This window comes from Vicugna pacos, unplaced genomic scaffold (assembly GCF_048564905.1).
Source record: "Vicugna pacos unplaced genomic scaffold, VicPac4 scaffold_21, whole genome shotgun sequence".
In the NCBI taxonomy this organism is placed as follows: Eukaryota; Metazoa; Chordata; class Mammalia; order Artiodactyla; family Camelidae; genus Vicugna; species Vicugna pacos.
The window spans coordinates 21,831,445-21,859,443 of NW_027328742.1; the positions used below are offsets into that span (position 1 = coordinate 21,831,445).

Below are 27,999 nucleotides of genomic sequence, written 5' to 3' on the forward strand. Positions count from 1 at the left end.
GGCGTCTCCTCGTGCCCTGTGAGGTACCTCCAGCTTCAATGCCATTTCCGCGGCCAGGGCAGAGAGGAAGCCACGTCCTACGGGCCGGGGCCTGTTCCAGCTCTCGCTGTGAGCCAGGCACCACCAGGCACCCTGGCATCTTCCTCAGCTTCAGGACCCTGGGTGAGGCGGTCTGCGGAGGCCACACTTAGCAGAAGCGGGACGGCCCTCAGGTCACAGGGCAGCACGGGCCCCGCCTGGGTCTGAACCCAAGCGCTCCGGCTTCCGACACCGGCCTTCAGTCACCGCGTGGCACTGCCCGAGGGATCCAGCCTGGTCTGCGGGTTCCCGCAGCCACCCCGCACCAACGCCTGACCCTCCACGGAGCCAGAGAGAGGCGTTAGGGCATTTGATTCTCAAAAGAAGCCAGCTCTAACACTGGCTCGTTGGTTTCTACAATTAATGGATCTGCCCTCACATTTCACAGACCAACTCTGATCAAAAAACAAGCCAAAAAGTCTTCTCTAGGGCTCTACAAAACCACGAGAGAGAGGCCTACTCTCCCCGAGAAATGAAGACACAGAAACGTTCACACTGGCATTCTGACTAGAGTGACCATTTCAGTGTCTTTTCTAACCTGACTCATTCATCCAAGTGACCGTGACTCCCTCCAAAGAAAATGCACTTGAATTTTAACACGGAGCAATTTCTTTACACTGTATCATGAATTTGCAGTGATGTGATGAATCAAAAAAAAGGCCTCTTAAGTTTTTGATCCATCAGACATTATGTAATCAGAAAGAAATAATTATTGCAGTGCTCTCCCTCAATGCTAGTCTTACATTAAAAGTTCCCGCAAATCTCTGGGAAAGAAATTACTGAAAACATCCTTAACAATTATCCAAAACTTGGAGACGATTCTAAATGCTACACTATTAACCACGTTCAAGAAGAACGTGTGTCCATATGGTAACTAACAATTCTACGTATGTTCCCGTAAGTCAGGCTCTAACTCCTAGTAGTACTGGCGGGCAATCACTCGCTCAAAAAAGTTTGTGTTTAAATGGAATTAGCTTTCTACTTATTACTTTAAATTACAAAAACAGTTCCAAAATCAATAGATGTTATTACAGTCATAAAAACAAACAGGAACAAGTAGAGAGACATTTCATGTTTGTCATTATCTCGAGAAACCTGTATAGTCTGAATTACTTTACTCATGTTTGTAAAAACACGTACTTCGGTTTGTTTTAAAGTTGTTTTTTAGAACAAGCTGAAAATAAGGCAAAAATAAAGGTCTGAATATGTAAGAGCCTTTACAAAACCAAAGAAAAAACTGTTGAATTCAGATGTTTAAGAGAAATTTAAAAAGCAACACAGAAACATTTAAATGAGAAAAAAAGCATATAAAGTAAAAATAAAATGAGTCCTCTGTAACATTTCTAAAGGATTATGACATCGTAAGTCATACAGAAATTGACTATTTTCAGTAAAGCGGAAAAAATGCTAATATACTCTGATGTATGTATTTCTAAAGAAACACCAAAGCATATAGGTTTGTACCAAAAATATGAGAAAGAAGAGGGTGCTGACAGTCACAGCTGTCAGTGCAATCACCCAGTTTTGGGTCGAGTGCAGTCACGTGCAGGTGATGCCATCGGCTCCTCGGGCATCCCGGCATCAGGTCACTAACACAGCCCTGCGCAGGACAGTGAAGGCCGGGCTGTCGGCACTGGTTCTGCTCCACCCCCACCTCAATCCCTCTGAGACCAGTTAGGTCACATCAGCTCCCAGGTACACCCACTTTCCACCCACCCAAGGACGCACTTCAGCACCCACAGTGGGTCTGACGCATTAAAGCACACTACAGGTTGATGCTTCAGATGTTTACACAAAATGATGAGGCGCATCCAACCCGCACACCAAAGTGCCACCAGTGGCTGACTTGGGGTAGAGGGAAAGCGAGGAGGAAGCCCCCTGCATAGGCAGTAGGGGACGCCAGGTCTGCCTTCGCAGCTGAAGCTCATCCAGTGAGAACTGTGGGAGTCTGACAGAAAGTCACGTGGCTCACAGGAGCCCACCGGACGCGTGTGCTACAGGGCACCGTCCCGGACTCACGTCTTCAAGGAGCGAGTCACTTCAGCAGCGTAAGTGAACAGAGCGCCTACTTACACATATTTTTAAACAAAAATGAAACATTTAAAGCCTGAAGATCTAATCTTACATGGCGACTTTAGGAAGGAAAATCCAATGTTATTAACAGAGTTTGAGATGACAGTGTTAACTTTAATAAATAATGGCACAGTTATATATTTAATATTATTAGATATCTCTTCCTACATTTTACAGTAAAATATTCTCATCTCATTTAGCACTGGGTTACATAATTATAAGGACTAGAAAAACATCTGTGGAAAGGTTTACCTCTAAACATTACTTGTGCCATAGGCCATAGAGTCCCTCATTTAAATATTCTTGGGGCAGGGTATTAGGAATAATCTTCCAACATCAATTTAAGTAACAATGGTTAATTTCTAGTGACAACTCCAAGAAATTTATGTGGTTCTATTAAAATCTGTGAATCCAGCAACAGTAATATGGAACTATTTAGATGCTCAAGTGAATAAAAAGTTTTATAAACTAAGTTTAACTACAAAATATGCAAAAAAATCTGTAGCTGACACTTTCATCTTATTTTTTCTTCTTATTTACATAAAGTAGCTCTTTTATGAGCTAAAACAAAGGTCATGTTTTTTGTTACCGATTCAACTTTCTTAAAAAGCTTCTTTAAACATATTCTGAATTTAAATATAAACAGAAATTACTTGTAAATGTTAGGTTAAAAAGCCAGTTATCATTTTTACATCTTTCATTTAGTATTTTCCTTTCCCTAAGGGTAACCATTGGGAAAAATAAAAGTATTAGTAAAATTACAACAAACTAACATTTTCGGTTAGCATGTTATGAATCAACGCACCTGGTGTCTTACTTGAATTATACGTAGTAGTCTGTGCATACCCTGGTATGTAAACTTCATTCCCATCCTTCTGCAAAGTCTCCCTATCCTTTCCCTTCAGGGGTATGTGGTCCCTAAGTCACAACCGGGCAGAAGGGGTTCCGAGCAGCTCTGACCGGCCCTGCCCGTGCACACGGCGCCCCACGGAGGGAGAGCCCAGACGGCAGGCGGGGCAGGAGGCAGGAAGAGCCCAGGGGTCCGGGGAGAAGGCACGGAGCCCCTCACACTGCCCCCGGGCGCGGCCCCTCTGCTTCAGGAGCACAAGCGGAGGGGTGTCCTGAGGGGCCGCGCCCAGGAGTCTAGCATTTGCTCTGATGCTTCTGGGTCTCTGTCTGCTCATATGTAAAATGGGAGTAATGCCACAGACCTTTTCTCTTTAACAGGAAAGTGTGGATATGAATGAAAGAAAATGGTGATTTCAGAAACTGAAAAAAATTCAGTATTCCAATTTTATTTAAAGCCATGTAAATATATTTAGACTCCATAATAACCAATAAATATCTGAAATCAGTTTAATTCAACTAAAATTTATTACTATTTTGTTATTCATATATATTCAAGCTTAGAAAGGATCAAACTTTTTAATCCTTGTATTTTAAATATGCTGGAAGAATCAATACTTATCTAGTCTCAAGAATAGTGAAAATGCCATGTGAGGTGTCAGCCTATCACCAAGCAGTCTACAATAATAAGTGGTAAAGAGGCTGTGGAGAAAAAGGAGCCCTCCTATACTGCTGGTGGGAATGCAGTTTGGTGCAGCCACTATGGAGAACAGTATGGAGATTGCTCAAAAAACTAAAAATAGACTTATGATCCAGCAACACCACTCTTGGGCAGATATCCAGAGGGAACTCAAATTTGAAAAGATACATGCACCCCAATGTTCACAGCAGCACCATTTATAATAGCCAAGACATGGAAGCAACCTAAGTGTCCGGTGGCAGATGAATGGATAAAGATGTCACATATATATATATATATAATATATATACATGCAAATGGAACACTACTCAGCCATGAAAAGAATAAAATAATGCCATCTGCAGCAACATGGTTGGACCTAGAGGATATTATACTTAATGAAGTAAGTCAGACAAAGAAAGACAAATATTATATGATATCACTTACATGTGGAATTTAAAAAACAATACCAATGAATTTATATACAGAACACAAACAGACTCACAGAGAGAAACAAACTTATGGTTACCAAAGGGGAAACGGAGGGAGGGATAAATTAGGAATATGGGATTAACAGATAAAAACTACTATGCATAAATTAGATAACCAACAAAGATTCACTGTGTAGCACAGGGAGCTATATTCAGTATCTTGTAATAACCTATAATGAAAAACAATCTGAAAATATATACCTGAATCACTTTGCTGTACAACTGAAACACAACGTTATAAATCAACTATACTTTGATTGGGAAAAAAAATGGAAATGCTGCTGGAATTCTTACACATTTGAGTGAAGCGGCTGGGAAGACAGTGGCCATTCCTGGAAAGGCTGAAAGGGATGGAAAACCCTCCTCTCCTGCCTTCCATTTCTCTAACTTAAAAAAAGATTAAAAAAAGAGGCGGCATTATGATATTGTCTAAGAAAGGGATAAAAAGCAATGGAGGCAATAAAGTGAAAAAAAGATACTATCATTTAATAAAGTAAAAAAAAGAAGATGGTCATTTTGGAAGTGAAAGTTTCTAAGATTTCATCCATTCTCCATTAGTTCTTTGGGTGTGACCATTTAGGTTGGTATTTTAAAAGACAACTGTATATTTTCTTAGATTCTCCTGAGATAGCCTCGATAACCTTTTCAACAGTGAACATGCCTAATTCTGGTGACTACTCCAGCATCTCCCAAAGAAATTAAACACCGAAGCTGGAGGGAAAACATCCACTTGTCTTCCTTCCTAGTGGATGGATGCTGGACACCCGATACGATGCTGCCTGCTCGTGAGCACGAGCAAGATCACACAGCAGGTAACCTTGTTAAGAGAAATCATCATCGCTGACCTGCCTTTCGAGTACTTTCCTGCCTCACTAGGTAGAGTTCTTTGAGAACATTCTCTCATTCAGTTGACATTTATTGTTTCATTCTTTTTTCCATTTATTCCTTTAATCTCACTCCCTCATTCCCTCAACTGGTTGATCAATCAATCAATGAATTATTCCCTAAACCTCCTTTAACGCGCCAGGCCCCAGAGACACACAGACGAAAGGCAGCTACAGCTCCTCGGGACAGGAGGGGACGGTCCAGAGGGGCCCCGCGTGGGAGAAGGCGCGGTGTGTGGGCAGTGGAGAACTAGGCAGCTGGACAAAGAAAGGGACGGGCCACGTGCAGCAGCACGGGTGGACGTGGATTATGCTTAGCGAGGCGAGTCAGACAGGGAAAGACAAAAGTCCCCTTCTCTGTGGACTCTGAAGCATATGTGAATATAATAAAACAGAAGCAGACTGCAGATACAGAGAACAAGCTAGTGGTCTCCAGTGGGGAGAGGGCAGTGGGGAGGGGCAGGGGAGGGACAGGGGATTCAGAGGTATAAACTTCTATGTACAGAACAGACAAGTTGTAAGGATACACTGTACAGCACAGGGAGTGTAGCCAATATTTTATGATATTTATAAATTGAGTATGACCTTTAAAAATTGTGAATCACTATGTTGTACACCTGAGACGCATCTAATACTGTAAATCCACTACACCTCAATTAAAAAAAGGAACAATTACACTACAGTGTGATCGCCAAGGGAGGAGGGTAACTTCATGCATGAGGTGAAGTCCATGCTTTGTTTTAAAGAGAGTAAGTCCGCCTGATAGAGAACAAGGAGAGGGGGCGTTTCAAAATGAGGAGATGGCATCCATAAAAAGACGGTAATTCATGGGCCTGCCGGTAGAGCCCGCGTGGGTGGCGCTGGGGGAGAGGAGAGTGCGCTGGGACCCGCAAGTCTGGAGGGGTCAGCCCGCGCCCGGGCATGAGGGGCCTCGGGGATCCGCACTCCTTGTACACAGTAAGTGCTCAGTAAATGCCTGCTTCACTGATGCCAATTGCTTTATCACAACAATACCGAGTTTGGTTAAACCCGAGAGCCGCTGCAGGGGCGATGTGCGTCTTTTCAATCCCATGCTTTTATTAAGTCTAATAATTCCCTACTGAGACATGGATGAGATCATTACTAGAAAAGGAAAGAATATTGAATACTAGAAGTCTTAAATAAAAGTATTTTAGCAAGCTATAAAACACACACCCCTAATACCACTCATGTGCGGCTGAGGTGTCTTGTCTAGAATCCTCATCAGCTGAACATCATGACAAGAAGCGTGAGTCAAAGGAAAGCTCTGACATACAAGTTTATTTTTCCCAAGGACACTATTCCTCAGTTTTCGGTTTTTGATGCTTAAGTGTATCAATGTCTTAGATTATAATAAATTTTAAAATCCCCAACTTTTAAACTCTGAGTTCCAAAGGCAATGACTGTCTCTAGAACGGATCCTGCAGGTTCTCAGGAATCCTGAGGCCGAGGCTGACTGGCAAGCACAGTTTTCATTCTGCGCATCCTCTCTGGTCAGTAGCCTTAAATACTGAGCAGCAGCTAAATCAATTTGGTGAACTTTTAAATACACATTTGGTGGGAAATTAATCTGCTTAAAATTTTTAGTTTTCAAGCAGATTCAGAGTCCGTTATCATTTGAGTTATAAAATTGACACCTAATGAATTGGTCTTTTAATTAAAAGTTTACTGTTTAAAAATTTTATACTTCACTCTTCATTGTTTCCTAAATTTTGCCATACTGAAAAACCAAATAGTGATTTGGACTTTAAGAAGATCTAAAAAGCTTACTATATAAAGGAATATTTAGGGTGCCGTTAAAGCATGGCAGCATGAAATCTGTTCAGGTTTTTTGCTGCCATGTATTCTGGGTAATTATGTTCCAAACAAACTGAGTTCCTACTTAAGGAGAGAAAATATTTATTAGCACATCTGCATTTCAAAGCTCCTGTTCTGAGAACTTTTCTACATAACTGAACAGATTAAAGTAAGATCATTAATCTGTATTTTTTGAATCTCATTTCTTCAGTAAGAATTAGTTTCCTTGTTTACCTACATAGTGCAGCTCTCTATTTATCTCGGCATAACAGCAGATTTTCACCCACGTGAGGGACCGTACTATCTTTTTTGGAAAGTACATCATATAACGTGTTTTGCTTTATATCTCTTTCCTAAACTGGTAACTATACAGAGTGAAGTAAAAAGTGGAATCTATTTTCCTTTCCTGGCTGTAAGACCTTCTTCTATCTGGGCCAGACTTTGATATTTGCCCCTTGGCTGAGAATCCGCAAATCCAACTTCACACTTAGCTGCAGCGAAGTAGCCCTGCAGGCAGGCCGACTTCAACGAGCCACTAGAGTGGTATCATCATTAAAATCCTGCTGAAGGTCACCATGGTAACCGCCTGCTGAGGCTTCACTGCTGCACCCGGCATCCCCTCATCAGCTACCATGTGAAATGCAAATCCAGACAGTCTGAAAATTAGTCAAGAAGAATAGGGGATGAGGATGCAGATACGTGAAATATTCATGCGCTTCGTGGAAAAGAGCAGACAGCATGAATGACACAACAAAGAGCGGCCGGGCAGCCCCGCCATCCTGCGGCACCGCTGCTCACCCCTCTGGTCTCCAGGCCCAGGGTTCTGAAGGTGGTTTTGTGAAACACCATGTTTATATTCTACACCCCAAACAGTAATTAAAAATGGGTAACACAATAGCATTAACATCAAATAATGATGAGACTTCCAAATTACCATCCCTGCCTTGTAAGAGTTTATTCTAATTACCTGAAGACAAATGCTATGAAACAAAAAACCAAGCATCGTTGATTATCAGTATCAAAACTACTAGAAAAAAGGTACTTTTAACATCCTCAGGCCACAAGTGCTTCACAGACGTAAAGACTCTTCACTTACCACTCACGTTGCACGACTCAGGCTTCCTCACACAGAACTACAGCCAACCGTATTTATTTCAGAATAGAAACAGCAACAAGACTGCCTAAAAGGTGAACATCGTACTTGTTTTCATATTTTATCCTACTCTTTTCCATTTTCCTTGGGCAAAAACCCTGTTGCTCGTGAGAAGGTGAGGTGCCCGAACTCAAAACGGTGTTTGCTCTGGGCGGGTCCCCAGTGAGCTTTTCAGAGTTACGTGAACACATCTAGTTAACCTGGGACACTGCTATTCTGTGTATCTCCTTCTGAAATATCGGTAAAATCATGATGCATTAGGCAAGAACGGGAGACGCTTCGTCCAACGCAAAACCGGATGTTGGGTGGAGCCCAGCCACTCATTTCAGTGGGCTGCCAAAGCGAGCAAGGGTCCAGGCTCAGATCTGAATAAGGTGAAGTCTTCTAAAACTGTCAATCCCATCCGACACACTTTTTACACGTCTACCATGACAGCCTCAGACACTTCCCACAGAAGCTGACGGCGGCAGTGAGGGCTGACGGGGCAGGTCTTGTAAGAGGACGGAGGACAAAGCTGAAAGAACAAGGCTGAGGGACAAGGAGTTCAGAGAGTTTGTTTCAATTTGGGGAAAGCAGGGGCAGGAGGGAAGCTCTGCCAGGAAGAAAGTCCTACTGTGTGTCGGTCTGAGGCTGTGAGGGCAGGGGCGGATGCCGGATGTGCTGATGACTGGGGCCTGGGCCTGAGTCCCGCCCTCGGCCGTGTTCCTGTGCTCTGAGGGCAGCCACCGTGCCCGTCACACCCAGGACCTGGCCAGCCTCCCTCCGCGCGCGCGCTGGGCTGTGGCCCACCCCCCGTGATGAAGCACGAGTCCGCTCTCTGAGCGCCAAGCCTCCCTCCACGAGAATGAAGCAGCGCAAGTGCCCTGCACTCAGCACCCGTATTACTGGAAAAGGAAAGTTTCTTGGCAGAACGCCGACGTCAGCACAACGAATGACGAACGAACACCCGGACTGAAAGGTGACTTACTTCCTCCGAGTAGTGACCTGAGGGAAGAGGCGGGTAGTCGCACTGCTCTATCTTCTTACACAGCGAGTACAGGTTCATTTTGTCACCGTAGAACGGACTCTGGAGCGCGGCCATCTGTAAAATGCTCCCAGTGAGACTGACACAGTTACAGGTTAGCTTTGCAGGCGACCTCACAAGACTCTTGCACGGGGGTGGAGTAAGCAGAGGCTGTAAATGAAGCCACCCAGGCACTTTGACTCTTGCCAAAATCCTTTGCAGAGAATTATTTAGCAAGTCCTAGAAATCTTACTTCAATTTTTGGTTATTATTTTCAGCATTTAAACTTCCCTAAAAGGGAGGAATGATTAGCATGTAATTATTCATATATATATATATGCCACATAAAACAGCGTTAAGAAAAAGAACATAAAATAACTTAAAACTCTTTGTAAATATAATGCCATAAAGACAGCTAATTTACTTCATGACTCAACAGGCATCAACGGTCTACATCAAGCAGATAGTGGTCGAAATACAACAAAAATGAAACTTAAGGTAAAACTGAATTACCATCTAGCAATGCTTTAGGACCAGAATGCACAGCATTTTAGGTTGCACGATAGTTTCCATCTGCAGGGAAAGGTTATTTTGAGTGGAAAAAAAAAGTCTCCTCAATCTGAATGTCGTAACTGATCCTCAAGCAGTTCATAAAAGCATGAGGACTCCTCTCCTCTGACGGGGTCGCAGAAGCACGAACTGTGCGCCAAGGTTTTACAAGTCATGGCCGCTACTTGGAGGCGCATCCAAATGAGATTTTTACGCAGAAAAAGACGACTCAAAGGGTGAACCAATTTAAAAAGGACATTATTGAATTTAACTTTAAGACCAGGTTCTAACCTGACATTTAAAGTGCGAGCAAGGACTGTAGGAAGCCGGGTTACAAACTAAAAATTCAATTTAAAATGTTCGCCTCCTGTTCGAACCTTCTGAACCTCTGAACTGCGGCAGCCAGGATACCGCACAGGGCGCAGGGCTGCCCCAAGTCAGTCACCCTTTTCTACATGTGCTAATAAGTCTGATTTTGGAAGGACAATGTGTACATCCCCAGACAGGCCGCGCACGTGTGAAACACGCCGGCCGTGCTGTGCTCCGCAGCGGGTGCCGGCGGCGGGGATGGGACCAGCTGAAAACGCTCTCATCTGTCTGGCGGCTCCCGCCTGGGCTTAACTCCTTCCCGGCCTGGACGGGAGCCGGCCCTGCAGGGGACGCACCTCGCACCAACCGCCTCAGGACCAGGTGCTCCCCACAAAGAGAAAAGGGCAAAAAACAGTGTCCATGTCCCTAAACATACAAAGCACTCCATTTGCAAGGAAATTTCTAGAAGAGAAGCTCCAATGATGATGACCATGGCTTTTTGCTTTTTTTTTTTTTTGGTTAAAATGGGAGGACACTTTAGGATGAAATAGGATCTTTAAAATGCCACCCTGAAATATAGGCTGTGTATGTAAATGACAGTCTCCATGTTTGCAGAAACCCTAAGTAAACGTGCATATATTCATTATCGTGTGCCAGGAGTTCATTACAGCACTTTTGTCTCAATACTGCAGAGCGTTAAAAAAAAATCCGAACGTCCCCTAAGGAGTTAAACAGGAATAGTATATTTTCATGCATCTCCTGCTTTTGACAGATGAAAAATGTCAACTGTCCTGTTTTTATTTTCAAGCTTTTGCACTATTCATCTGGTTCATTAGTGCATCTCGACGCTGCCCCTGACAGCTGCTCGCCCTCTCCTCCCAGCAGCTGAATTTTTCAGGCTAATTTGATCCTCCACACTGAGACGATCGCTAGAATGATTGACTTGCTCCCTGACCTCCAGGGTCCAACTCTCCTGATTAGTATTCTGGGGTTGTCGGAGGGATGAAAGCCCACTGTCTGTCTTCGGGGCTGGTGGCAGCTCTTTTTTTTTGAACTGTAAGCCACCAACCTACAACCCTGGAAGGATGCAATTGCTGCACTGAACAATAAAGGAAATGTGTAAAACCTACTTTTCCATGTAAAGGTCTGTGTAGCCAAAGCACAGCATCTTGATTTTAATTAGTAAAGTCTACTTTGTTGCATATCAATTAAAACTGTACTGCTAGGTTTTTTTTTTTTTGAGGTTTCAGGAATATTTGAAAGTCTAATTTTCTGAGTTAAAAATACGTTTTCAAAAAGGGCTTCCCACTCTTCCATTGTTAGCAGTAAATTCTTAGTGGGATACAATATAACATACCTATGTGACGCTGTGGCCAGTTTTTTAAAGCTAAATTACTGGGCATTTTTATTAATATTATACTAAGACATAACCAGAAGGAGATACAACATCGAGGTAAATTAAAGCTTTAGACAGCCAATTGTTTAAAGCTAAATTACTGAGTATTTTGATTAACATTATGCTAAAACATAACTGGAAGGAGACATAACATCGAGGTAAATTAAATCCTGAGAAAAATTCTAGTTCTTCCAAATGACTTGCATGGAGGAACTGAAAAAATGCATTGAGATGAAAACTAATATTAACATATTAAATATTTTTAACTCAAAGTCATCCACAACACATAAAATGCATGAATGTAGGCATGTCCAAAGAAATAATTTTTATTTTGGTGATCATTTTAACTATACACAGAAATGGGACACTGCTTCTCAAAAGCAATTCAGAATGTGAAGAGTTATTTCAGTTCTGACATGGGAGTCTCTTGGTCCTAAAAGAATTATGCAAACTTCCACCAAAACACTATTTCTTCAACTGAACTTTTTTTAATTGACAAATTTGATCTCGCTAGTGGAAACCAATGTGCTGCTCACTTGTAGGTGTTTAAAGGGAAGATGTTGCTTTGACAATATTAGACTATGGCCTGAAGGGGTCTAAGGTTACCTAAACAGATACAAAATATTTTAAATGTACAAAGTGACTTTTAAACATTATAGTAACTTAATCAAATCAGTTCAACACTGTACCAAATTATCGACAGAATATAATACAGTGAGCATAAATCTCTTTTAATCTCATGTGCATACATACAAACGTGTATTTTGTTATATCACTAATTCATAACTTTTCTTAATAAAAATTATACTAGGGATGTTGTTTAAGAACACTTAAAAAAATCCTTTCTTTTTAAGTGGCCATTAGTTACTTCAGTAGGAAGAACAAAATAAACAATCTCCGATTCCTTAAATTAAGGAAATTTGAACCTGCAATCAGTAAAATAATAATTAAAGATTATGATATACATTTTGAAAAACCCTCTGTACTTGTGGAAAAATGAAAATAGATGATCTCATCGTGCATTTCATTTAAATCAAGAAGACAAGGAACACAAAACACAGAGCATGGCGTACAATGGTCCCCTCCTGTCCACTTCAGACTTCCTTTGTATACATTAAACTGTGAAAATGACTCCATGTATTATTTTCCTTCACTTTATTTTATTAAAAGAGTTACTGAGAGGTAGGCTAATTTTTAGTTAACAGCTTTGACCAAAAGCCTACATTCCTAGGAAAATTACCATTCGATTAAAGAATAAAATCACAGAAGTCACTAGCTCGCATGTTGTCTGACACCACTGCTCTGTAACATGAACATAAAAGGTGCTCAGCACAGGCCTCTCCTCACCCAAACCACAGCGCTGTGGTATCTGCTAGAGGATCTCCCTGCACAATTCTGTCTTCCTCTGATGCATTATCACCAGTAGAACAGGGGAGAGAGAGCATTTCACTGAGCGTTACCCACACAAATTGTTACTCACGGAAACTAAGTGAAAACCGAGAAGAATTATCTGTTTACAAACTACCCTTAAAGCTGAACTACTCTATGTAAAAGTGAAAAAAAAAACTGATAAAGGTATTTACTATGCTTTCATATTTTAAATTCCATTATACCTTTCCTGCTACACATGGCATTTTTTAAATACATGTATATTTTTATAAATAAGATTATGCAGAAAACATTAACATAACATTTAAACAATGAAACTCATCAAAAGGAAACAGTCGAGAATACATTACAGGAAGCAAATGCAGAAATGCGTAGTTACTATATTGCCTCAGAGAAACAGTTACGAAGTCAGTTAATGAACTCTTCACAAGTAAAAAGCTAATTCATCATAATTATAAAGCTTAAACATCATCCAGAAAAAACCAAGTGTGTGCTAAAAGGACAGGGGAACGTAGCCCAGCACGTACGGTCACCGCCCTGAACGGGCCCCACTAGCACTACCCACCTCGTACAGCAGACAGCCCAGCGACCAGATGTCGGACTTGAAGTTGTACCCATTCTCATGTATCCTCTCTGGAGACATGTAATAAGGTGTCCCCACTGCAAAATACAAACCAAAGGAAACGGGAGGAGTGAAAAAATGAAGCTGCAGCTGTGATAAGAAATTGCATACAAAATCCTCGATTAACAAATGTCATCAAAACAATGCATTAGGATAAGAAGACTGTTTTGGGGGAATACTCAAAACTTCAAAATTTCCTCTTCACTCCATGACCCTAAACCAGCATATTACATCTATCCCCACATTAAAAAAGGGTGCAGAGGGTTAAACTTTATTTGCTTTTGATCAATTCGGGGAGAATTGAGGGAACACAACTAAAGAAAAAAAAAATAAAAGGAATTCTAACAAGAAAACCTACTGAATGATTCACATTGGTTTCATTTCTTAATGTTTTAAAACATGGCTTGCATATCCCAAATAATTAAGCATGATAATATAGTAACTTATTTAAAAATAAATATTAATACATAAAAATTGGGTGGCGTGTATATAAATAAATTATTAACTTTTACAGAAACATCCCTTAGAACATGGCTGTGACTTATGATTAGAAACGATAAAATCATTAGCCTTCAGTACTTTACTTACTCCCACTTTAGAGAGGATAAGACAGACTTTTGCACATCAGAGGTTTATATAATAACATGTATGAAAGGTCACGGCCATCTCTAGAAAAATGAGGCTCTTACCACTGAGACCTGCATAGAGAGACACCCTGGATAATTTTTGGTCTTGTTTGAGTTGAAGTGTGAATACTTTTTTCTCTTTTTTAATGACCATTTTAGAAAATGCTAACATAATGTGGTAAGTGCTGATACAATACATTAGTATGTATTAAGTATGTTAAAATAAATAAGACATATACATTATATGTTGAAGTCAACATTTAGTTGACTTTCAAAGTGAGTATCTTTAATTTCAAACTTGGATGGCTGTTATTTCACTGTTATTAGCCTAAGGGTTTTTGCTAAACAGAAATTCAAGTTTGAGAACAATATTCAGAAATTTTACTTGCTTGAGGCAACAGCTACCAAAACTAGGCTGCTAGTCACGGGGAAAAGCACACTTTTCTTTTTCTATTATTTTCCAAGAACCCCCTGGGTGTTTACAGTAAATCTTGATGAGACTGCAACTCAGGATGCTGCACCGGGCTGTCTGCTCAGCGGCAACAGGAAGAGGCATGCCAACCAGCACAGCAGCATCCTCCGAGGCAGGGGTCTCCCTTCCAAAAGAAAGAACTTACAACCCAATGGCTGCACGTGGAATGTGCACGGGGCCAAAAGCTGACCCATCATGAACCATCTACTCACAAGAAATCCTGCCTATCCTGGAACCCATTCTTGTTAATAACGTTGGTCCTAGTCAGAGCGGATGAAGGGAGGTATGTGTGAAAGTGAAGAAGTGGAAAAGTATGTGAAGAGGCGGATAAAGGGGATTTAAGTAAAGCGTGGGTAGGACATTAATGAGACAAACTCGAAGAAATAAATAACGTAACTGCAGCAGCCCCTCTGAAGACAAAGGAGTCAATTTGCCAACTTCTCTCAGGGTGAGAAAGGCCAAGAAACTTTTAGAAACAGCTGGGTTTAAAGAATCTGCATGATTACCGGGTCAAACAAGCACAGCCCCCCGACCCTGGGAGGCGCGAGCCCTCTCACGTTCGGGTCTCCCGGCGGCACGGATTACTGGGAGTACTGAAGGCGCTCTCAGCCGGAGAGCAGGGCTCTGCCCCGGCTCCTGGTTTCAGGACATAAAGCCAGCGACTGGCATTGAGGGATGTGCAGAGAGCGGCTTCGCGGAATCCACAGGGGGCAGCTGAAAACACTGAGGCTTGAAGGTTCAGAGTTTACCAAAAGCAAAGGTAATTTTAACCAGTAGCTCTGGGAAACCTGCTGATACATTAGGGGTTTGATGTGAGTGTGAAAGATTGATGATAGGGAAAAAGAAGAACAAATGCTAGCATTTTACAGAGATTAGCCCTAGCATCGCACCTTAACTGCCATAGGAACCCGACTGGCTGCCGCCGCCCGCAAGCAAAGGAGCCAGAGAAACAGGATGATGAGGAATCCACCAAACTAAACTTAAACGTGAAAAATTCAGTGTACAAAAGGGCCTCTTGTAGAAGCTGCTGGAGGTCAGGACAGAAAGTTACTGAGTTAACTGCCGCTTTCAACTCACGTGCTGGTTCTGCTTCATATTATAAACAACAAATGTCTTTATGCTGAATATGTGTGTTTCAGTACTTAAATTATGTATACCTCACATATATATTAAAATGTAAATCTGAGTACGCTACTCACCTCATTGACCGACACGTGTCCAAGAGTCACCATGTGGGAGAGGAGAAAGTGTGCGTCCTGCACTGCGATTACTGATCAGGCATGGGGGGTCCCGCTGCCACACCCCCCGCCCTCCGAAGTGCGCCTCCATCAGGACACGGCTGGGCCCTGACTGACACCGAGCACAGGCTGAGCCCCTCCCGGCCGGGCCCATCCTGTCCCCTCTCTACCAGCAGAGCCCGCAAAGTTTAAATGCTCAGGAAAATGTGAGACACATTTAAAAGCAGTGATACGTGTTCCACATTTCAAACTTGATGAATATATAATTATTTCCTAAAAATCTTTTTTTTTTAATTCATGACATCTGTGTCTGTTATCGCTGCTGCCTCAAGGACGCTGTGACTACTTTTAACAGCTGCACCAGAAAAGGGAGAGCTGTGGAGTGACCCGATCAGACGCAAAACTGATCACGCCAGTCGCTAGGCGCTGAGGAGCTCAGGACCGTGGGGCGCGTGATTCTGCTAATGTTTCAAGATTTGGGGCTGCAGGTAAAATAGGAATATATTTTACTACAGTAGATACTTCTGTCATTTTAACCTCCTGACATGAATAAAAGTGAGTAAGAAATGGGTGGTAACATTATAAAAACCAGAGAGAGGCTGATACTAGGGGAAAACTGTTAACAACTGAAAATGCTACCTGATTTTTCTTTAAAATATAAGACAGTCATTCAAATACCAAAAAAATTTCATCACATTAACAGACTCACTCTAGCTCTACGAGAAATGTTTTACACGAGATGTACTCTATTAACAACGATTGCATTCCAAAATTTATCCTGAACAAAAGGAAGACTGGTTTTTGCAAGTTCTACAATGTGTGTAAGAGAGCCAAAAAATTCTGGTAACCAGAACAACTTACATACAGACTTCTCCCTATAGTTTAGGTAAACATTTAGGACTGCAATTTCTGCAAAGACTTGAATGAGAACAAAAATAGAATCACTGAAGCATCTTTTTCTATGGTTAGATATGGCTTGCTATTTTTATTTTGTTTTGTTTCTTAAGGAAGGAAGGAAGGGCAAAAATTGGTCAAAGATCAGGAAGCCCCTTTCACATCTTACCTTCCCACTAGCTATGAGGACCATTTAACTTCTATTCCCTTTCCTCATCTGTAAGACGCGGTGGCGCGATCATTTCTAAGATCACTCTGCTTTAAAATTTGAAAGCCCTACAGATACCCACATGTAAAGTAAAATAGAAAAAAGTAATACAGTTCCTGTTTTAAACCTAGGACAGATGAATAAAATATTTTAAGTCAGAGGGTACAAACAAGCAAATTTAGTTTAGCAATGTTGCTTCTTTCCCTTAGAACAAACTACAGAAAAGAAAGCTTTGAACGCTCCTTACTGAGAAAGCTGAAAGGACTTCATTTATTTTAAAACTCAGTTTGATTAAAAAAAAAAAGAAACACACACACACACATACACACACACAACTTCAGGGAACAGGAATTCATTTTCATTCTTTCCTCATACTCTTAAGTCAGCCCAGAAATTATGTCGGAGACTAACGGAGAGAGGCCAAGTTTACTTAATTGAAAGGAGTGTTATCCAAGGTCGATATGGAATGGCTGAGTGGTAGATCAATATGTCTTCCATGAAAGACATTTATTAAGTACATTTTCCTTTGTTTAGGTGTAACTGCTAACATGTAAACCCCAGGAAACGTCGCCGACCCTGCTACTCTGACCCGGGCCTGGGCTCGGTGTGCTACTCGCGCCGTCCTGCTGACCCTGCGCCCGTGCTGAGCAGGCCCATCCCGGGGCAGACCGCCAGGTTGCTGGGGGGCAGGCGTAGACAGGTGAGCCCCGTCCCCCTGGGGCTAGTGAAACGGGCACTGTTGTGAGATAGCTCTTAGCCTCTTTGGAGAGGAGGCATAAGGAAGTCAGGAAACTTGCCAAAGATCAAAAACTAGTAAGGTGTGGACCTAGAGTTCAGAGCGGGGAGTTCTGGCCCTTGTATTTAAGGAGACATTTATTTCATTAATTGTGGCCACTGTGAAATAGGACGGGAAAAAAGAAACCTGTGTCTTTCCAAATTAAGAGGCAGAGAACTCTTCCAAAAGTCCCGATGTACAGATGAAAGGCCAGGAGTGGGGTCAGGGTCCCACGGACTACATGTAAAACTCATGCCACGCTGCAGCCACTCGGCTTTAAATACATACTTGTTGTGGTAGTCGAGAGGTTGAATGTGCAGAGTTTACAATTAGATAACAGCTTCTTCCCAGAACGATTATTTAAGTCAAGAAAGGACTGAAAGTTAAAAATAAATCAGCAAAAGCGGCCGTTAATACTGACCAGACATACGCTGCCTTCCTGGCTCCAAACCAGGCTGAGCCCTGCAGGGGCACCAGCCCGAGGAAGCCCCACAGAGAGGTGCTGGGGAAGGAGTGGGAAAACCAGTGTGTGACCGCAGGTGGCACTGGGCTCCAAACATCAGACTGTTTTAAGGCCTGGTTCAAGGACACTAATTTTCCAAGTTGCAATCCGAGGATACAGCACACTTGGAAGTGGTGTGGGGAACACGGATCGTGCCCTCGGGAGAGCCAAGTGTAAAAGCTCTGATGCTGGTCCGCACGGTGGCCGTGGGGGCGCTCCGCTGGCCGTCCCAGGAAACCCAAGGGCCACTGTCTCACCGCGAGGGAGAGAGAGGAGGCAAACAACCCTACAACGGAAACAAGAACAGCAGCACCGTTTCCCCCTAAAGGGGCTCCAGACCCTGCCCAGCACGAGGTCGGCATGAGAACGTGCCGGCCAGCTCCGTGTAAAATCTACTCCATCTGCCGCAGCAATGACTACACTCACACGCAAAAGGAAAACTCCATCTCTGCTCTTCGGGGAGACATTATGAAAGCCAGTAAAATGCCACAGTAGAATGTGATTAAGCTGGTTTTTTTTCTTTTTACTAGAGAGTGCAGTCAGACAGGAAACATTTTACTGTACATAATAAATGCAACTTTGGTGCACACAGACTTGCCTGAATAGCAGGTAACTGCCCAGAAGCACGCACAGACACCGCAGTCGTGTACCGTGCGGCTGTGTTTAACGGCACTTTAATTCTTCTGATTAAGTTTTTTTAGGATTATCTTTTATCTCCTCGTACATTCCAGTCCACGAGGAGTGAGCCACACAGAAGCAGGATTAGTACTAAGGAGACACGTCCCTTGAAGATTAAACACACTTTTGCAAATAATTTCAAAAAATACAGAACTGTTAATAAACTAACAGTAATGACTGAAACCGACTTGCTTGTACTATGCTGAGTGTGGCACTTTCTCCTTTGAAAAGTATATGTGCACCACCTGTGAAGGTCCGTGACAATACTGTGACATTTTAACGTCAAAACATCTGTCTGAAAAAGAAAGTGCTCAATTTCTGTAATGTAAGTGTCCACTAAAGCCTCTGACTTTTAAACCATTTCACCTTCCCAGGCTGCAGAGAGGGAATGGCAGGCCCTCTGCCGAGTGTACCCCGGCGCGGCGGGCGGGCCTGGGCCCTCACGACCTCTGCCCCTGCTGTGTGTTATGCTGTGTTACGTCCCGCGGCAAAGGGGCTTTGTGGATGGAGGGTAACAGACCTCGCAATGGGGGGTTACCTGGATTAGCAGTGAGAGATGCGGTGGCAGGAACGGGGGAGGCGCCGAGTGACAGTGCTGGCCTTGAGGACTCAGGAAGGACGCAAAAGCCAAGCCAAGAGGGCAGCTTCTAGGAGCTGAGAAGTGCCCTCAGCCACCACAGGAAGGGAGCAGGGGCCTCAGCCTGACCACACCAAGGACCTGGATTCTGCAGCAACCTGATGTCTCCCCTTGAAGCTCCAGAAAAAGCCCAGTTCTGCAGATGACTTGATTTTAGCCTGGTGAGAGCCATGGTGGGATTGTGACCCACAGCACGACTAAAATAATAGATTCTGTTCTTCTAAGCCACCACATTTGTGGGAACTTGCTAGGGCAGCAATAGGAAACCGGTACAAATGTGCTGATGATTCACGCATCACGCGGAGAGCAGAACGTGGGAGCCCACGGGCGGAGCCAGGCGCTGGGGGGATGGCTCGCAGCAGGCTCCACGCTGAGAGCTCACTGGCAGTTCTGGCAAGGGATGTGGTGCACTCTTTGAGGGTTTTTTTTGTGGGGGGGGACTTGTACTTTTACCGTAAGTAGAATAAATTGGTGATGGTCTTTTGTAGTTTAAACGAGCTCTCGTTGTTCTCTGATAAGGACTCTGAACTGGGAAACTGTAACCACCTGCAAGACTCAGACACAGAACAGAACACAGTTCAGGTGCTACATGGCACTAAGCCCATCGCCGGTGCTCGACGTTTGTAAGCAGTAATTTTTACTATAAAAGTTTTAAACTGTTTACAACAAGGTCCCCATCGTGAGCACACCCAGGAGGGAGAGTGACAGACCACCGATCGAGAGGAGACCACCAGGGACCGGTGCTCTGCAGCACCTCATGAGTCTTTCTGGATTTCAAAATAATCTCTGCTCAGCATTTCCTGACTTAGAATGACAGACATTCCCTGAGCTATATACGGCCCTCTCTTCCTTCACCACCACGAGGTCCCACAAGGTGCCATCAAGGGGCACAATTACCCTTCAGGTGCAACAGCTACAAATATGTCACAAAGATAAACAAGCAGAGAAAGAAGAACTAATGGGCACTTTCCCTTTATCGCACGGCCATGGACAAGGCTCACACTCACCCTTTCTGGTTCTCCCCTTCCTAGACCTGTGGGAGGGTTACTCTCTCCACCCCGTAAGATGGGCCTGGCCACAAGACTTGTTTTGGCCAAGAAAACGTGAAGGGAGTCATCTGTGTTACACTGGCCGGAAAGGTTTCACCAAGAGCCCGAAAGTGATTCTCCACGATCTCTCCCCCGCGGGAGCTCACAAGAATGCATGCAGACGTACAGATCGCACAGGCTGACGCTGCTGAAGTGCCAGCGACCACCTGGACGGGGGGAGCCACCCTGGACCCACGTGAGGACCACAGCTGGCTCCGGGTCAGCAGGGAGACACCGTGCATCAGCGTTGAGCAAGGGGGTGCTGCCGCTGCCTCTTCCCGCCGCATGACCTAACCCATACTTGCTGACGTAGCTGGCTGGCTCCATTCTCGGGGGTGGGGGGAGCCTGTCTCTAAGGCCGTTCATTTAATCAGTAGGCACTGAGCATCTACGACGTGCAACACCCTCCCCTAGGCATCTGGGACACTTCGGGGAACCGAAAACATGAAGATCCCTGTCCTCACGCAGCTGACACACGGCTGAGGGAGACAGACCCAGTGCTAAGCGTAACAAGCAAGCTACATAGCACATCCAAGACAGTGAGTTGTAAGGCGAAAGATGAAGCATTAAAACTAGGACACGGATCAGGAATTCTAGGGTTGGAATCCCACGTGCCTGGCTTGCGTCTGACCAGCGGAACTGGCCAGAGAGCAAGTTAGGAGGGTGTCTGAAAACAGGGAAATCTGTCTTCAGGTAAGTGGAACGGCATGAAAGGACTGTAAACACAGACTAACGTCTTTCAAACTGCAGGTTATAACCCATTAATGAGTTGTGAAATCAATTTAGTGGGTTGCGAATAACATTATTTTTAGTAACGGGAAACAGGACAGAACAGGCAGTATGAGAAAGCACTGCAGCTGTAACAGGGACACCGTCACACGGGGCTTCTGCTTCGGTCTCACACGGCGACACTCCCGTGGGTCCAGTCAAGAAACCTGAGAGCCACTTATCTTGACTGTCAAAAAGCTTGATTCAAGGGAGATTCACCTTCATCATAAATTTTAAAGACATAGATATCTACATATAACACATTTTCTAATATCTGCTACATTTATAAGGTTGACAAACAATATGCAAGGGAACAGCGCAAATCACAGGGATCCACGTTATCCTACAGTCAGCCTCCCAGCCGCGCCTGCGACCAAATCAGCACAAACGCACTGAAGGAGGACCTGATTAACACAAGTGCCTGTAGAAAACAAGAGGGGAGGGACAAACACCAAGGAACCGCCTAGATCCCAGATCTCAGACAGGGATAAACTCTGTGGCTGATGAGCAACTGGGCTCAGTTCCACGCAGCACGCCCTAAAGGCCGTTTAAGAGCAGAAGAGGGAAGTCCCAGGACTGAGCAGCACCGGAGGAGAGCAGACAACGCTGGGCGTGAAGACCCCCCAGGGCGACAGAGGCTGGCTCTGCCTTCAGCGCACAGACCCGTCGTCATGACAACCCCGCACAGCCGGCCCCAGCACCCGGAGCGAGGGTGAGCTCCTCCCACCCTGGGCGGGGCGCGCCCTCCCCCGCCCCTTCACACCTCCTGCTCGAGCTCATCCCGCAGCCGCCCGCGGTACAAACTGCTGCTGGTGCCGGGAGTGTTCCCCCGTCCTTTCGCATCCTGCCAATCTTCGTTCAGACACCACCTCGTCACAGGGGCGTCGTCCACACACCCTTTCGAGCATACTTCCCGCAAGTCACCCTACTTCTGTGTTTGTTTTTCACTACCCACTCCCTCCCCGCAGACGGCGAGACCCACGAGGACGAGGCCTGTCCCACTCAGCCACACTCCTGGTCCTCGGAGCAGCACCTGCGCTACAAAGGCACTAAAACTATTGTTTTGAATGAATCAACTCAGGTATTTTAACAGAATAAATAAAATCGCACACGAACTCCCTCTCCTCTTCCCTTTTCTTTCTCTGTATCTCCCCCAACCCCCTCCACTGTCATGTTAACACAAGCAATCTAACATTTACACAGCACGCTGCAGTGTTCAGAAAGCACCTTCACAGCCGTTTTATTATCCGGTTCGGGACCGGTTAGAGGTTAACGGACAACTTAGGATGGCGATTACTCACATTTCTATTTTTAGAAACGTGGAAACTGAACCTTAGAAAAGTCAGTAAATGGCTTGATCAAGGTCCTCCAGAAGAATGGGCATAAAATCCAAGCACCCCCCTTCTCTCCAGACAGTCTTCTGTCTCACGTTCCAGAAAGGAAAAGGCAAACCATGGAGGCACACAACGAGGTGGGAGTGTGTCATCAAGGACCAGACTGGGTCAGAGGACACTGGTGCCAAGAGGACCCTGGATGCTGAGCCAGGGCTTTGCATGACAGCCTTTAGGCAACAGGGAACCATCAAAGATTTGGAGCAAGTAATAAAATCAGATAATGCTTTTAGGAAGGAAAGTCTGCTGGGATAAACAGAACTGATTAAAAAAGAGGATATTAGAAACCAGGGAGGGTAGTTTCCTAGTGGAAACATGAAGCAGTTATGGATTACCAAGGAGGACAGAAGAACTGCCAGAGAGGCTGGGAGGCCAAGTGTGCGGCAGGGACGGAAGAGACACCAAAGGCCTCTGCACCGAGCTCATCCCGCAGCATCAGAAGTGAACATGGCTGGAACATCCCGCAACATCAGGTTTAGCACATGTAACTTTAACCCTGAATTCAAAGACTTACTATCATCCTGTGTTAACATACTTTTAAGTTTAACACTGGTTCTGAAAACTGATTGGAAATACAACCACCTATACAACTTTATTAGCTACAGAAAATGCGACAGAGCTGGAGATTTTATTCCATGCTGACATGTTATCATGGAATCAAATGATACGAGTAAGAGATACAAACTGAACAGACAACTGAAAAATTCAAAGACTTGCCAATCTCTTGAGGAATGTTAAATATGAAAAATTTTGGAAGCATGTGCTTCTTACTGATGATCAAGTGAATCAAAGTAAGTGGAAATAAGTGGAAAAATCTCTGATTTTTGAACAAAAAATGTATTTTGGAATAAACAAAGTATAAATGCATAAATACAAGATATTTTAACAATTCGAGGTATTTTTGCCTTTTTGAATTAAATTCCTGAAAAAATTTCCTTTACAAAAGTAAATGAAATTTGGCTCCAGGACAGACTTCATTTAAAGTCAACTTATTCGAATTCTCCTTTATGAACTACTAGAGGCCTCACTTATTTGTAGTTTCACTAGTATTTAGGGCTACACTGTGAATAATCATGCTCTATGGGTTTTATCTACAGCGAAATCACAAAAACATCAACATGCAATAAAACATATGGTTTATCATATTTTCTGTGAGCAAAATAAATGTGTACAGGTGGCCACATTTTCAAGCACTTTTGGAACCAACTCTTGAAAACAATCTTTTATTTTTTTAAATTGAAGTATAGTTGATTTATATTAGTTTCAGGTGTATAGCAAAGTGATTCAATATTTGTATTGATTATATTTCATTTAATATTATTACACAATAATGGCTAACTTTCCCTGTGTTGTAGCGTATATCCTTATTGCTTAAGCCAATATTCTAAATTTGCTCTTAAAACTAAAAAATATACATCAGTAACACAAGAGAGTAACAATTCTCTAAAAGTAAAAATTAGGGTCAAGTTGTCAACAAGTGTAAGTCTATGTCAGGATTTCCATCTGTTTATTTTACACATATTCTTTGTTAGCAAAGATCTTTTCCTGATCCTTCTACATAGCATTTTTACTGGGTTCAGACAGCCTTGGTTGGCTACACTTCAGACTTTAATTCCTGATGTTCAATGTACTTTGTTTAGTGAACGTCAGTCTCAAATCATCAAAATCTTTACTTTGCAGAGAAGACAGGCACGATTAAGAGAAGTTTTCTTATGTAAGCACATTTTTCTCAAAATAATATGGAAAACAAAAATGCTTGTGAAAGAAATTATTTTCCTATTGATTCACTCATCAGAGAAACAGTCTTGCTGCCACATCCTCGCTGGCTGTACCACAGGTTTGTCTCAGGATGTCCTGCCATCACAGCATCCCCATTTACTCGTGTGTGTGTGTGTGTGTGTGTGTGTGTGTGTTATGTGTATATAACTACAAGACCCTCAGTGAATTGATTCAGATTAACACTGACATTATAAATTCTTAATGAATTATTAAATCTACAGCACATAATTTGGGCTACCACAGCACCTCAATCTGGGGGTGGGTATACATTTGTAAACCCCGTTGAGAACTTTCATAAGAGGCAGTGGCAGGCGAGCTGAAGAAGTCAATTTCCAAAACTGTTCAAGTCTGGGTTCCACACAACATGCTGGATCCTTAGGGTCAGGGGACCTGGTACACTCAGAGCGACAGTCTGCACAGCACCTGTGACCCACACATATGCGTGTGCAGGAGCCTGCTTCATGCAGCTGTGCCTGTGCGCACGCGTGTATGTGTAACCTAGCATTTCTAAGCAGACTCATGACAGGTGCTGTGAGGACATTCCGTTCGGGTGAGTAACAAAGTGAAACGTGTTATCTCTCCTAATGATGAATGGCACTGGCTTGGAACAGTCTACGGTTTTCCCCACAGAAACCCTCTCCTATTTGCACTGTAAGAGGTGGACCTTCCAAACATTAAAACTTTACTAAAGTGCTCTGCAAATTCATGCATTTCTTAAGGCATTTCATACCAAATTTTATCCAGAAAAAAATGTAACGCTCTGTAAGAATAAATGTAAAGTGAAAGAAGAAATAAAAACAGTATTACTTGGTTATCATTTGAAATTATATTTTCTTAAAAGTACTTGACAAAATTTAAAACTCAGTGTAAAAGGTGAAGTACTATCTTTCCACCACTCCTTAACCTAGGATCCACTATTTTGTCATTCAGTAAACACTGATTTCTTGATTAGGTGCCTACTTACTGTTCTAGACATATTTAGAATTAAATGACAGGTTTAAGGCCACACAGAACCTTAGTAATAAAGCTATAAAATCTTTAAAAATGTCTAGTCAATTCATTCAGATGCTTGTTCTACTATTTTGTTATTTAGTGCAACTTACTTATTCCTTATCAGGCCATTCAAATTTTTTTTTATTTTGCATTTAAAAACAATAATTTTACCCCTCAAATGAACTGTTTTCAGTGAAATTATAACACCAAAAATAGGGCACCATTAAATTAAAGCCAGCTTACTTTTAGCTTAACTCTTATATTATTTTGGCTGTTACCATTTTGTCTGTCTTATATTTACAAGGAGAAAATATGGTTTGAAGAGTTTTAAGGAAGCTCTATCACTGGCTATAAGTGATTAAATTTAAAAAATTATTTCTTCCTAGTAATTTCTGTTGTTTCTAAACTGGACAACTTTCTTTCCATTAATATAATGTTGGAACAGCTGCATTCAGTTCTGTTTTTGGCATAAAGGATGCCGGGACAGCACCAGCTCTAGAATGAATCAAGCACAAGTATCTTCTACTTTGTAATTTGGGGAAATACACTCCTCATTAGCCACCGATCACCTGCAGGTTCCTCCTCCGCAGTCACCACAGCTACGTATGTTACATTTACATTCACAAACTGCTACAGTATGTTTAAATGGTCAGTTTTAATTCAAGATACGGTTTATTCTTCATATAATCTTAATATTACTAAATGTAAAAAAGGAAAAAAAAAAGGACAGATCCATGGCAATAGCTAAAACCTCAATCTGCTCATTAGAATTTTCTCTTGCTAAGTGCCTGCCTGAGGTCAAATGAACAGAAGATCCAACTGTCAGGTGAAGGGACGCATTACACCGGATAGGTTTCAGCTCAGGACCTGATGATAACAGTTTTATTAGAATATAAGAGCAGGTATATAATTGGTACATCCCCTATATTTTTAACCACGGGGGAGGGGAGGGGGGTAGGTAACTGAATGAAATTATATTGTGTCTCTTACCTAAAGAATGTGCAGCTGTGGTTTTGGAGCTAAAAAACCGGCCAAGCCCAAGATCTCCAAGTTTGACCACCCCAGTGGCTGTAATGAACACATTAGCTGGTTTTATATCTGTGAATAAATGGGATCAGGTGAAAGATGATGTCAGTTTAGGTGAAATATTCAAGGGTTTAAAAACCACTTTTCATCACAGAATTTAAAACATATCTTAAAAATGGAAGTCAGTTTGAATTTTGAACCAATTATTTTGAGAAATTTTCATATATCCTAATACTTCTGAGTTCTCAGTCCTCTGACAGAAAACCATCCATCAATGCAGGATTTAAAATGCACCTTGCTTTCCACTTTCAAATACACTTCTGTGAAATTCAAAGTATAAAATAAATCTGTGCCTTTCTTATATCAATTTTAAATAAGCTATCTTACTAATTAGTGATTTATTGATATGTTTACATAAAATAGAAAATCTTAACTTCATTATTATTTACTTACCAAAATTATGTTATTATTTACTTAGATGACCTTAGAAATTTTAATTGCTTAAATAAATTTAAGCTGAAGTTTTTCACACCCTAAAAATCAACGGATCAATTCCTTCATGATGTAACCTTCATACATTTTGCCCTACCATTTGACTAATACTCAAGAATATATTAAGAGTGAATGCTGATAATTAAAAATCTAAGTAGCTATAATGTATGCTGTTCATAAAAAAAGAAAACCTCTTCCTTATGTATATTCAACTGCTTCCTGCATCTATTTTTTTTCCTTTACTAACATAGTCAGTAAAAAAAAAAAAGTCAAACAGAAAAATAACTAATTCTCATTCTTATTTAAAACCAAGCAGGGCTTCACTTAAAAGCTTATCATTCTAGTAAAATTACAATTTGGAAATACATTACTTAGGAAAGCACAGTAATATGCAGTGACTGGAAGGCATTTACTCTCAGACGGCCTGGTAACGTGTGTTGTTTAGAACCGTGTTAAGTGGCCCGTGGCTTACTGACTCACCTCGGTGCATGACCCGCCGAGAATGCATGTGCTCCGGCGCGCTGCAGAGCTGGACAAAGTACTTCCAAACGGTTCTTTCAGGAATTAGCCTCTTTTGTTTCTTAAAATGCTGTTTGAAAAATTAAAAATAAGATTTAAAAAACCTAAAATACCTTCACACTAGATTCTGATGTGCAAAAGCCTTAAATCAGAAAAACACCTACTTTTATCTACCTGCCCTCATCTTAAAAACATGAATTTCCACATTGAAATGATTCTAAGATTTTTACCTGACATAATGCTTAAATTTCTCCCAGCATATCTCAAGTTAGCACAGGTCATATCACTACATCTCTGTGATGTCCACCTATTTCAAAACAATTAACATCCATGTAAAATAATTTCTTATCCTAAAAGTAGGAGGTCAAATTTTATTGTAAGAAAAGCCAGAATGAAAAAGTCTAGATCTGAAGATAATTATTTTCATTGCAAGGCAGTTCTTCTCTTGACAAAAGGCTTCACTGTGAATTCCTTTTAAATGCTGAACCCTGGTGATATGAAATATCACTTAATTTATTAAAAATTAAACAAATAAAAGGGATTTATGTGAAAAATTTTCATGAATATTCACTGCATATTACAAGTCAAACTTTGCCTTGAATGAATGAAACTAAACTTCATGGAAG

At 42.3% G+C, this 27,999-nt stretch overlaps 1 protein-coding gene across 4 annotated transcripts in view; it reads right to left on the reverse strand.

Annotated features, from left to right (window-relative positions):
* LOC140685386 (serine/threonine-protein kinase Nek7-like) overlaps positions 1 to 27,999 on the reverse strand; it is a 106,390-nt gene that overhangs the window by 38,993 nt on the left and 39,398 nt on the right. For 2 of the 4 annotated variants that reach the window (XR_012070071.1, XM_072957683.1), the window contains exons 5-8: positions 27,335 to 27,443; positions 26,327 to 26,434; positions 13,231 to 13,325; positions 8,987 to 9,100 (exon numbers count right to left, since the gene is read on the reverse strand). Coding sequence is in view for 3 of the 4 variants with exons in the window: in XM_072957683.1 (XP_072813784.1) it covers positions 8,987 to 9,100; positions 13,231 to 13,325; positions 26,327 to 26,434; positions 27,335 to 27,443 (426 nt within the window). In the remaining variant the exon portion in view is untranslated. Of the gene's footprint in view, positions 1 to 8,986; positions 9,194 to 13,230; positions 13,326 to 26,326; positions 26,435 to 27,334; positions 27,444 to 27,999 lie in introns of all 4 variants that reach the window. The other 2 variants (XM_072957684.1, XM_072957682.1) reach the window with 1 other exon arrangement.